The following is a 12,861-nucleotide window of genomic DNA, read 5'->3' on the forward strand; positions in this document are numbered from 1 at the left end:
GAACTTCCCTCCTCGACCTCAGCAGAGGGACTGACTGAGACGGAGGGAGGAAGAGGAGGATCTGCAGGGGGAAACATGAAGCCACTGAATGTGTTTGTTATTAACAGCAGAGAACGATAAAGAATCATATCAGATTAGCTGATGATGGAGACAGCTGAGTGAACTCACAGACTGATGGAGACGGAAACTCCTGGTTTCCTTTCAGAGAGCAGGAGTATGTGTCTGCAGGATGAACAGAGACTGAAACAGAAGGAGACGTTTCCTTCAGGATTTTCCGCCTGTTTCTGATCCAGATGTAGGACTGATGATCAGGCCGGCAGCTGCTGAGACATTGCAGATCTGCTCTGGTGAAACTTTCTCTCCGCTCTGACTTCAGAACCTTCACCTGCAGAGCTGAACACAGAAACCATGAGGATCCAGAAATCCTCTTAAAGACACGCGTCAGTGAAAAGTCACCTGTAACAGTCAGAGAGACTCCAGGAGAACCAGAATAACTTCCACGGTTTGTTCTGAACCAGAACCGGTACCGACCCGAGTCGCTCTCTCTCAGGTCTGTGAGTGTCAGAGCGCAGGCAGTCGGACCACAGAGAGTCTGAACCCGACCTCTAGAGTCTGGGTCTGACCTCAGATCCACAGGACGGTCGTTAAGGAACCACAGAGTTTCTAGAAGAGCATCTTGGTTTCCTCTGGTTGGAGAAGAGAATCTGCAGCTGATGGTCACAGATGATCCTTCCACTGCACAGATCTGAGTGTGAGAGTAGATCACTGCCCAGGTCCTCTGGCTCTGGACCGCTGAAACACAGAACATCAGGACCAGAACATCAGAACCCGATCATCAGAACCAGCTTTAGGTAACATTTAGTCAACCAGAGGATCTCCCAGCAGACTTCACCTCCAGGCCTCCTCCCCAGTTTCAGCCTCCAGTTTTTCTGAATCTGGATGTTTTATTGACTCTGATAGAGTTAAAATAGTTCAGTTTTCTTTGCTCCAATCATTTTAGAGAAATCGTTTCCCACTGATTGTTTATCTGCACCAAGATCTGCATTGTGAACTAATGAGTTTCTTCTTCACTGATCAGTTGCACCTCAGCTAAATGATAACGTGTTTGATCCGATGTTTGGTTCTGATCGACTCATTCTGACGTTCGGACTTTTGGATCCTGAAGGAAATGGAGCTGAATGAGTCCGAGCACTGAGACGATCCCAAGTTATCCATCCAGCTCGTCTCCATCTGCTCCAGTATGGGCTCAGAGCGCAGAGACACGATGGAGGTTTGTGAGCTGGCAGAGTCGGGTTCTGACCCGATTTCCTGTCTCTTCAGCCTGCGGTGTAGTGGCTGCAGAGCTAAACGTCAGACAAACCAACCATGATGTGTGGGAGGCTGCCGATGTTTACAACAGATAAGACTTAGCTCACTGCTAACAGGAAGCTTCATGGTCACAGCAAACACACCGAAACACAAAACTGAAATAATTTATCAACACAAGAAACACTGCAAAAACTCAAAATCTCACCAAGTAGACAAATATAACCTACAAGTAACTTCTCAGCAATGGAGGCTTGTTTTAAGCTAATAACTCCTCAATACTGATGAAAAAGTTCTGGTTCTCCTGGCAGATTATTTAATCTGTAACATGAAAAAGTTTTACTGTGGGACTAGCAATTCTTTAAATTAATATTAAGAAATTATTTCAGATATTTGCTCAAAAAACTAAAGAAAAATTACTTGGTAAGATTTTGTGTTTTTGTAGTGTAGTTCTGTCTGTGTTTCTGGATTTAAGTAAAATCTGATTTTAAAGGAAGAAATCTATTTTGAATTGGATGGATGGACTTGAATTTTTGTTAATAATAAAGTTTGTTCTTTGTATTATCTGTACTCAAAAACATTAATAAATATTATATTAAGTATAATATATTGAAATATTAAGTTTTTCTGTTTTCTTCAGATTTTGCTCAGATGAATCAGAGCCAACATTTATAGTCTGTGTTTCTAGATGTTATATTTCTGTGTGTGGTTTTGGTAAAGATGTGTCCGTGCAGTACCTGACCCGGAGAGCAGCAGCAGGAGTCCACTGAGAGCGGTGGAGAAACTCATGACTCCTGACACATTTCAGCTCAACTGGACGTCTGCAGGTCGGCTTGTTTCCACACCTGTCCCACTTACAGCTCTGAAGGACTCTGGATGTTAAATATTCAACAGGTTTGTGGTTTGAAAGGGAAATGACTGTGAAATCTCTGTGATCTTTGTCTAGATGTCGTGATGAGAAACCATCATGTTCAAAACTCCAGCAGTCTGATTGACTTCTCAGGAAAATCGGCACAGACTTGTTTCCTGCCAGCAGAGGAAACTTTGACGCCCACTTCGCAGCGACCCAGCCTGATCGATGAAGTGATTCTGGGTTTTGTTGTGGTCTGCATGAAGGTGTGTGCATCACAAAGAGCATCTGAAACCACAAGTGGAAAATTTTTAGTTTGTATTTAGACTTGTTTTAACTTTCTTGGACTTGACCTACAATAATGTTTAAATGTGTTTGATGGATCAACATTTTTAGATTTTATTTGCTTCTACGGTAAAATAAAAAAGCTAGCTCCAAATCTTTAAGTCAAAAAGCTTCTATTAAAATAAAACCTGCAGAGTCAACATTTCCTCCTGTCTCTATCACCCTGTGGTTCTTTATCCTGACCCGTTCCCTCCTATCGGCGCTGATCCGTTTATCATCAGATCTGATGTGAGGAGATTCCTGACTGCAGCTGCAGCATTTTAACGTTCTGGTTATCATTCAGGAAAAACCCTGAGCTGCTGCTGAACTGTTGGAAGAAGAGATGGTCCATCTGTCTGTGGCAGTTCTTTGAGTTGCAGCTGAAGGTCCAAACAGACTGGATCAGGATTCCCTCAACCTGAAGAGAAAACAGCTTTGCTCCAGTCCTCTGCTGTTCATTCTCCCTCTTCCTGCAGAATTTCACTCTGTCTTTAGTGTGTCTTTAAGATATCTACTTCATTTTTCTGAGCAAGCTCTGCACTGGTGGCATCGTGATTCTCTTGTGCTCTCCTCCTGATGGTGCTGGAACCTGCTGGAAGAACTAAAGCTGCAGCTGAATCTCTTAAAGTTAAGTTCTGGATTATCTGTTGAAGCAGAGAAGAGAAAACATGAACACATTAATATTATAACGTCTCTAAAGATGATGGAGGATAGCTGAGTGAACTCAGACTGATGGAGACGGAAACTCGCTGAATCCTTCCAGAGCAAAGAAATGTGTAAACTCAGCAGGTCCAGAAAGTGGAGCTTCAGGAACCGACTGGTTGGTCTGCGTTTTGCTCAGGAATAGATTTCTGCCTCATATGAAGCAAATTAAACTATTTAAAATAAGAAAAAGAGATTTATTATAACTCATCCAACATGTAGTTATAATTATATTATATATATTAATTATTTATTTAATATTATATTAATTATAATGCAGAGTTATAATGTCCTCTGTCTGCTCCTCATCATGGACTCTGATCCAGCTTGTTAGTGAAACTGGGTCAAACAAAGCCCGGTTCTGGAGGTGGACCTCAGTTAGCTCAGTGTTCACTGGCTAACAGCGGATCATAGGATGGTCTAGCGCCCCCAGCGGCCATTTATTTATTAACAGAGACACGATATTGAAGAGGTGTAATACCTAATATCAACCGGAAGAGGGAACCAACAGTCCCGGAAGCCGCTGATCCGCCCTGATTGGAGGATTTGAACAGTTTCCATGGATCCGGGCTTTAACAGAACCGAGTTCTGGTCAGAGTTCCGTGTTGGTGGAGAATCGGTTCTGTTGGGTTTTCAGCCTGAGCTGATCTGAACTCAGCAGAAAACTCTGATGGATTTGATGTTTCTGCTGATTTCCATCAACCTGAAGCTGCAGGTCAGCAGGAAAAACGTCTCTTCATATTTCTGCTCTTTAAACTCTGAAACATCTGCAGTAAATATTAAATATGATGCTTTCAGCCTGAAACTCATCCAGGCTGAATGACACTCAGATTCACTTCATAATATATTTGTTTATTATACAGGATAAACATTAAAATACTGAAATCAGGGATTTACAATCAATGTTTAAAATAAAATTATATTGAATTATTTATCTTCAGTTTCTCTCTGAGATGAACAGCGGTGGATGTTCTCCATCAGTTCCCTTTGGGTGGAGCAGGTCAGTGAACTACGTCACTTTACTGTCTCATAACTTGGTCCTTGGCAGCTTTGCAGCAGAAATTCTTCACTTCTCTGAAAGAAATAAAATAATACAGCTTAGTTATAGAGTCCAAAAATAATCATAAATATATATATATATATAGATGTTTGTTTTTTGTTGACGCAAAATAGCAAGAAATTTAACAAACGTGATAAATGATTTTAAATGTTTAGATAATATTTTTCATAGATCTACCAGAGAGGATCTGCAGTTCTGAGGCGATGTCTCTCGGTTTGACTGAGATCTTTGAGGATCTCTAACATGATCTGTTGGTGTTATGAAATATCATCAGCAGAGGATAATATTAAAGGAATAATGTAGCAAATATGATCAAAAAGATTTTTCCATATATACCTCTTCTCCATATTTTGCAACAGATGAAAAGTCCTGACCCAACAACCATGACCAGAGTGGTAATCACCAGTATGACCCAAAGCTTAGCCGTTCCTGTAAACCAGCAAAAATTCACAAATATTTATCATCATGAAAACTTAATAAAACAGAAATTAATCCAGAGAAACATGTGATCAGGTAAATCCTCGTTCTAATCCAGAGAAAGTCCTAATTTCCATCAGAATCCACCTGCAGGAGGAAATTTATTCATAAATCTGTTTCCTGATCGTTTTCAGCTTCGATGTTGATCAGAACAGAGGAACTGAGCTGCATGTCGTTCAGACTTTGATAAACCGCAGGATTCTTCCAGCAAAGACGACCTTTTACCTGCGTTATGACATGTCAGCCGCTGAGAGTCCAGAGTTTTTCTCTGCACACTGACGGGGTTTTGTGCCCGACAGCTGTAGGTGGAGGAATCCTCCCCCCGGATGTGCAGCAGCAGCGTGAGGGTGGAGACGTTCTGGTTGCTGCTGCTGCTGATGCTGATGTTTCCTCTGAACCAGGTCAGGTTCACTTCAGGCCCGTTCTCCACTGAACAGGTTACACTGCAGACACCGTTGGTTGGTGGAGCCGTCGACTTGGTGATGTTGGGAGCAGAGACCTGATCTAAAGGAGAAGAAACGATGAAATACCCACAAAACAACGTAAAATGCAAAAGTAATGTGAAAATAACCGTTAAAATCAGAGGAGCTGTCAGGGTTTTAGACTTTTTTACATCTTAAATTACTAAGAAGTTTTCAGCTTTTGTCCTATTTTCCAAAAAAGAAAATCATGAATTTGAACCCTGAACTTTAGTTGAACTGATGTGTTTCTATCGTTTTTTGGCCGAAACCAAAAACAAAATGAAGGTAAATAACCAATCAATCGGTGAGTTTTTCTCACGCATGAAAACGGTTCAGATTTATTCTGCAGGATAAATTCAAACACAAAGTTTAATATTTTAAACATCCAGAACTGACCATTAAAGTACCAGCTGGGCTTTTCATAAGATTAGCTAGAATATTAAAACAGATTTAAAAATCATTATTTTCTCAGAGGTTTTTGCTTGGTGACTTTTTGTCTGTTTCTGCTTTGCCGACTTGTTTCTGGTTTCCTGCTGAGTGGAAAGACTCTTTCAAACCGAACCTGTCAGGTTGGTGGGAGTTACAGTTACAATTCCTGCACTGATACGTTTTTATTTCTGATAATAAATGTTGCTTTAAAAAGATTACATCATGCATAATGTTAACACTGCAGGATGCAAAGGAAAAACTAAACATCAGACAAACTGAGGATCAGGAACTAAGAACATGAGGTAGAAGAAATAGAGAAGATGAATGACAAAGAAGCAAAGTTAGTGACAATCAGCTGCAAACTTCTGGAATAAAGTAATTTATGTTTTCCTGTTACTGAACTGTTCACACGGACACGTGACAGTTTCCAGCATCTGTTCCTCTGCTAAGATTTTCTGTTTGCCCTTGGTAGCAGTAATACTTAAAGTCAAAAAGCTGAATCTCCACTCTCAATATGTTTAGTAAAAATATTCTGGAAAAGTAATGTTAAGAAAATCAGTTTTGAAATGATTTACCACGGTGTCAGCAGTTTTATGAGGCAAAGAGTTATTTTACCAGGATTGTGGATACAGTTGAGATTAAGATCACATTATTATTATTTTTAATGATTCTGTAGAAAAGCTTCATGAGTTACGGTGGACCCAGTGATGTTTCTGAGATACTTACCGAAAACTCTGATATTAAACTTTCTCCAATGGCATGGAATCCCATCCTTCCAAACCTTACAGTGGTATTTTCCACGAAAACCTTTTGTGATCTGAGGGATTATCAGGTCTCCATTCGTTAGATTAAGAAACACATTATCAAAAGTATTTCCATGTTTGTTGGGGCATTTTTTATTGTTGGCGATTTCTCTTTCAGGAAACAGTTTTCCAAACAACCAGGAGACAACATGATATTCCTCCAGTCTTTGCATTGTGGAGTTCAGAGTAACATTGATGCCCACCAGGAAATCCAGTTTAATATCTTCATCAGCATCTGAAAAATCAGAAACACAATGTTACATTATTGTTTGTTAGTAGAGATCTGGCTACATATAGAAAACATGTTAAAAGATTATAAATATACTTTTGTACATGAGGACATTTTTGATCCAAGTCCACAAAAAAACTGAAAAAGTTGTGATAGATGCAATAAAATTATAAATGAAGCCAAAACAGTAAATAGAGGATTCCGGTATTTCATTCATTTCAGTGTTTTTATCATTTCTCACCTTTGACCTCCAGCTTGACGATGTGGTCAGAGATATTTCCACCTTCTATGGAAAAAACCCCCTGAAATGTTCCTTTGTCATTAACAGCGAGGTTAAAAATTGTGATCGATCCAGTTTTTACATCCGTATCCAGGCGGCCTTCAAATCTGGTTCTGTGAATTTTCTTTGTCTCTCCAATAATCACATTGATTATTTTCTCAGTTTGATTATTTTGCATAAAGGTCCAATAATAGGAATTAATCTGAAGTCCAGTGATGTTTGGATGGAAAGTGACATTTTCTCCTTCAAACATTTTTGAAGTTTCCAGAAAAAACAGAAAACCTGAAGGAAAAGCATATTTAGCACATTTTAAAGGAAATTGTTATAATTTGTATCTGAAATAAATTTTCCTCTATGGCCTGTTACTGTCACAGATAACAGGGACAAATGATAAGATATAAAGTTATACTTTGCTGATTTAATCACCAAAAGTTGCTATTAATTTTTATTTTAACTTTTAGATATTAGATTTAAAACTTCAGTTTAGAATAAATAGATTCAGGATTTAATGTTTGAATGTGGGAGGAGATTTGATCCATCATGCAGACCAGCAGGAGGCAGGAAGTTGGTGATGAGATATTCATTCATAAAAATATCTAAAACTGAGCACAAATTAACAAGAAAATGAAAATAAGCCCAAACACTGAAACAAACCAGCAGCCTGACATTTAGTTTGAGCAGGAAAGTAACTCAATTCATTTGTCAATAAATATAAAAAGGTTTTATTTACTCAGCATCAGAATGAAATGTAGAGTCAGCCTCATTTCTTCTCCTCCCTGTAAAACAGACACATCATCAAACATCAGGAGTTACGGTGTGTGGGTTTGAGGTAGAACCCAAACACAAGACCAGCTGCAGCACAGAGTCGATGATTTAATTAAACGATTCATGAAACTTACAAAAACCAACTGGAGCCAAGATGGAACAAAACGAGTAAATTCAGAGAAACAAACATCAAGGAGAACAGGAGGAATAAGGAGAAGTAGATGAGAGGAACCAGCAAGGAGTTACTGAGAATGAAGGGCTTAAATACTGGGGAGGCTGAATGCAGAAAAAAGACCCGGGCTGATGAGCTAACAGGTTACAGGTTCAGGAAGAGAAGGCAGGGGAGGAGAGGGAGAGAGGAAGTGGCACAGGGGGCGAGGGAGAACAAACTGGGAAATAAAATGTAACATAAAAAATAACTGGACCTGAGGAACATAAACTAAAATAACTAAGAAAGATCTGGAACCAAAAAAGGGGAAACGAGACTGATTTAACCAAAATAAGAAACAAAATACAGAAGCTTGAATAAGAAAGGCCTAGTCAAAGTAAAACAAAAATATAACTGATCTAAATAAAAGAGGAAACAAACAAAACCCAAATAAAAAACCCAAAATCAGGAGTTTAGCCCAAACAAGAAGAACTTACAGTTTCATACGTCATTGTTTTTTATTATAATAAACATTATAATAAAAAATTATATTAAACATTATAATTAAGATCTAAGATGTAAGATTACGTTTCTCACATTGTCCAGTTCTCTCCTTTGTTTCCTGAGTTTTTGAACTGATACAAGTTAAGCTAAAAATTCACTAAGAATATTTTATTTAGAGTTTTTAACTCCTTCTGTCTCATAAATATATAAAACACTTTAAAGTTTTTTCCAGACTAAATATTTCTAATGGAGCCTTTGATATAAAAATCTAATCAGCTGCTGGAAACAAACCAACTTTTTCTGTTTTAGCTTTAAATACTGATTTGATCGTCCTGGGGGGATTCTAACCACTGACAGCAACATGTAGTTTGTATTGCTGCAGTAGTTTGTATTGCTGCAGTAGTTTGTATTGTTGCAGTAGTTTGTGCAGTAGTTTGTATTGCTGCAGTAGTTTGTATTGCTGCAGTAGTTTGTATTGTTGCAGTAGTTTGTATTGTTGCAGTAGTTTGTATTGTTGCAGTAGTTTGTGCAGTAGTTTGTATTGCTGCAGTAGTTTGTATTGCTGCAGTAGTTTGTATTGCTGCAGCTGGTTTAGACCGACCCGCTCTGGTTCTGAGACTCTGGACTATGAACACGGACTGATGACAGAATAACAGAATTTCCAGTCTGTCGGCTTTTTATTAACCTCTGAGTTTAATTTAACTCCTCTGTTGTTCTGTACTATAAAACTGTTATTATAGATTAGAGATGGTTTGGAAAACAGGAATCTGGAAACATTTCATTTTCTTTATGTTACAAGAGAAAGAAACTGACTCCATACAGCAGGAATGTTAAGTTTTCTCTAAAAAAGGTGAACTGGGATCATTTCTTTCACATTTCCAACTGAGGCTTTCTGAAGATTTGAAACCATCTCTGTAACCCGTCACTGACATCAATATTTCATAATGTAGTGAAACCAATAATTAATAGCTGACAAATAAAATAAGTTATTATTGTGACTGTGGTGCAGCATTAGGTTTACAGTTTATATAACATGTATAAATGCATTAAATAGATTAATTCCTCAGTGAAATGAGCTAAGATAAAAATGAGAAGATAAATGTGATTCTTTAATGTTCAACATTTAAAGTTTGCATACTACTGGAAAATGTTTATCTCATATCTGTCCCAGCTTCATTTAATGAATATTTGCACCAAAGTTAGCTGATTTTATTGAGTAAGTAATTTATGTTTTTATTTTTTTATATTTTTAATCATTAGATCCAGAACTAATCACAGTCTGTCACAAATGCATCAACCTCTCCTTCTTTTCAACCAGTAGCTGGACTTTTACATTAAGTGGGATGTAATGTAAAAGGGATTAATCCCATCGCCAATGGGATTAAGCGATTAGTAGTCGCTTAATCCCAGTAAAATCTAAAGAATCAACACTGATATCCATGTGATGCCTTCATATTTCAGTTAAATGTCATTAATTCAAACCACAAGTAACCAAAAGGCCCCAGCAGCTGATTCAGCCGCAGTTTAATCCAGAACGTCTGAGAGGCGGTTTGGCAACAGGAAACAGATCCTCAGTTTTACTTTATTTATGAAGTACAGTGAGGAAAATAAGTATTTTAACACCCTTCAACTTTGTAGGTTCTCCCACTTAGAAATCATGGAGGCTCTGAATTTTCATCTAACTAATTTGTGTTACTGCTGCAAATAAGTATTTGAACACCTGTGCAAATCAATGTTAATATTTGGTACAGGAGCCTTGGTTTGCAGTCACAGAGGTCAAAGGTCTCCTGTAGTTTTTCAGCAGGTTTGCACTGCAGCAGGAACTTTGGCTCAATCCTCCACTCAGATCTTCTCTACATCAGCCAAGTTTCTGGCTGTTGCTGAGAAACATGGAGTTTCAGTTCCTCCAAACATTTTCTAAAGGGTTAATGTCTGGAGACGGGCGAGGCCGCTCCAGAACCTTGACGTGTTTCTTATGGAGCCACTCCTTGGTTCTCCTGGCTGTGAGCTTCGGGTCATTGTCATGTTGGAGGATCCAGCCACTAAAGTTTGTCCTGGAAAAAAAGTTTTTCTACCTGTTGACTATATGGAGATGATGTCCAACACAAACCATTAGCCAGAAAAACTTTATTTGACTTCCTGAATTGTAAATTTAACGAGGAATTATGTTTTAAAACTGTCAGTAGAGAATCATTCATTGGCTTTACTGTAAAGATGTTTCCTTTCTACAGACTCAAAAGTTGGCAGTAAGACCATTATTCTCAGATATTATGGGTGGCCATGTCTGCATCCTGTCTGAGCTCTTAGGTTTCTTTTGCTTTAGTTTAGATTTCCTCCCAAATCTTCTATATTTACATAATTAATTGAACTTTTAATCTGGTCTAAAAGGAGAAGCAGTCGAATGAAGAGGAAGCAGGAAATTCAGCAAGCTGCTCCGCAAATCAGCTGATTAACAGAAATGAAAAAACTGTAGTTTCATTATCTTATTGTTTTGTTTCTCAGATTCAAACATGGTAAAAAACAAACTGCAGCAAATCAAACCATTTTGAACATTTTCAGCATTTCAAACACAAAGTTTGAGTCTTTTTACCTCAAAGTTTATAAACATGAAAAAGCTTCAAATCACATTAAAAAACATATTTAAATGAAGTTTACTTTCACTTTAATGTGACAAAGTCCTGAATTCAAACTGTATCAGTTTCTAAGTTTCTATGATGAGTCTGTTTTACAAAATTTAAATATTTCTAATGGTGAAAACATTAAAACTCTTGAATGTTTTTATAAGAAGAAATAATACAGATTAGATAAATACAGATAAATACAGATTATTGATTTTCTTAATCAATCAGATAATGTTATAAACATGTTTAGATTCATATTAAAATGATAAAAGGTTCAGACAAACATACCTTTAGTTTGTTTCCTGCTGGACTTTGTTTTATTTCAGCCGCTGAGATTTGAAGCTCAGAACAGAAGGAAGAAAATCTGTTTCTGTTTCTCTGCTGTCAGTTTAACTGTGAAACGTCTTTTAATGGCTCCGTCTCCTTTTGCTGCGTCACAGTTGATGCATTTCATCAGAAAACCACATCCTGGTTATTTTCAGTCGACTGAATTAATCTGTAAATATTTCAATAAATGAACAGCAAAGTGTGATATAAAATCAGAGGATTAATGTCCCGAATTGTAAATGGAGATTATCTGAACTTTGAAAACTAAAGCCACCAATATTTGCCCCAACAAGCAGCGGCGTTGCTAAAAATGAAGGTTTACAGTTATTTATTACAGGGATTTTTTTTTAAAACACAGAAAACTAAAAGAAACGTCAAAAATAAAAATCAGTAATTACAGTTAGAACTCCCATTTTCATATTTAACAAGGAATTTATTAACAATATTGACAACACAGTTTCTATTACACCGTGTTGGAGGCAGAAAGTCTCTACAATGTTGGAAAACCTTTTAAAACATTTTGCATTTGAGTCGTTTCTCTTACATAAATCATCGGATCATTTTCTGTATCCTGAAGTTATGATTTTGCACCAGACATCATTGGAGTAAAATTATTGTTTCTCTATAAGTTTACTGTGAATTTAAAGATATAACACACAGAATGAAATTTTATGTTGTTACATTGTTGATCTTTTGATTATATTTAGCTTGTAATGATAAATAAAGTAACAATACTTGACGGAGGCGATCCTCAGCTTGATTGAAGGGAATCCTCAGCTTGATTGAAGGGAATCCTCAGCTTGATTGAAGGGAATCCTCAGCTTGATTGAAGGGAATCCTCAGCTTGATTGAAGGGAATCCTCAGCTTGATTGTAGTAAATCCATAATCGATCAACTGCTAGCTCCAGATGCCATTATATCTCCTCAGATGTTTCAGGGACGCCAGCGACCAAACAAGCCGCCGCTGAGAGGCCGTGGTCGGGTCTCTGCTTGTGTGCTGCTCTGTTTAGACACAGAAAATGCTTCACTAACGTCATCGGTGGAAAAAGTCAAACAACTTAAAATAAGGTTTCCGAAAAATAACTTACCGAACCAATGCAGCAATTTCAAACATGGCGCTCCAGCGGCCTACTTGCATCACTATGACCTGCTAGTAGGTCAAGTACAAGACGCCAAACTAGGCCTCGATGAACAACGACACGATGTCAACCGGACCCACGAAAGTTTCAGGCATCAGGCTGGGCGTTCAGAAAATATCATTTTTAATCCAGGTCCCAAAGTTTATGAATATCAGACCGATAGCTTCGTGACTCCGTGCATCCAGGTGCTAGCCGCGCCTTTAAAAAAAAAAACGCTCACGTGCAAGCTGGGTCATGTTTATATCCAGCACGGCGCATGCGCGTCACGCTCATTAATACAAATGGCGCCATTCGCCAGTGTTGCCAAATTGACTGGTCGAGCGCAGCGCCCTGAGGTACTCCGCTTAGACAGAAAAATGTCTGGTTGCTCAAAAAGTGCTTTATCCAAACACTTTTGTTTAAATTTTGTCTAATATTCAAATTTTCTTAGAGACTTA

General features: G+C 38.0%; 1 protein-coding gene and 1 long non-coding RNA gene across 2 annotated transcripts; both read right to left on the minus strand.

Moving 5' to 3' along the window:
- Positions 1-4,060: 4,060 nt before the first annotated feature.
- LOC102234254 (T-lymphocyte surface antigen Ly-9-like) lies at positions 4,061-11,381 on the minus strand. Its single transcript, XM_023333479.1, has 8 exons — positions 11,247-11,381; positions 7,651-7,696; positions 6,882-7,202; positions 6,335-6,646; positions 4,944-5,222; positions 4,578-4,670; positions 4,419-4,489; positions 4,061-4,255 (listed from the first exon to the last, which is right to left on the minus strand). Exons 2-8 carry the CDS (start codon positions 7,682-7,684, stop codon positions 4,196-4,198), a joined length of 1,170 nt encoding a protein of 389 aa, XP_023189247.1. The 5' UTR covers positions 7,685-7,696; positions 11,247-11,381; the 3' UTR covers positions 4,061-4,195.
- A 215-nt stretch (positions 11,382-11,596) lies between these two features.
- LOC111608735 lies at positions 11,597-12,615 on the minus strand. Its single transcript, XR_002752826.1, has 2 exons — positions 12,374-12,615; positions 11,597-12,287 (listed from the first exon to the last, which is right to left on the minus strand). It is a non-coding gene; the product is annotated as an uncharacterized LOC111608735 (long non-coding RNA).
- Between the last annotated feature and the right edge of the window lie 246 nt (positions 12,616-12,861).

The sequence above is a fragment of the Xiphophorus maculatus genome, chromosome 5 (genome assembly GCF_002775205.1).
Source record: "Xiphophorus maculatus strain JP 163 A chromosome 5, X_maculatus-5.0-male, whole genome shotgun sequence".
Lineage (NCBI taxonomy): Eukaryota > Metazoa > Chordata > Actinopteri > Cyprinodontiformes > Poeciliidae > Xiphophorus > Xiphophorus maculatus.

What these genes read in the sequence shown, in the direction of transcription:
- LOC102234254 (XM_023333479.1), bottom strand. Translation starts at nt 7,684, where the DNA reads ATGAGGCTGACTCTACATTTCATTCTGATGCTGA. An exon ending in GTTTAATATCAGAGTTTTCG is followed by an intron (nt 5,223 to 6,334) that starts GTAAGTATCTCA and finishes CTTCTCCTTTAG; the next exon opens with ATCAGGTCTCTGCTCCCAAC. An exon ending in TTGCAAAATATGGAGAAGAG is followed by an intron (nt 4,490 to 4,577) that starts GTATATATGGAA and finishes TAACACCAACAG; the next exon opens with ATCATGTTAGAGATCCTCAA.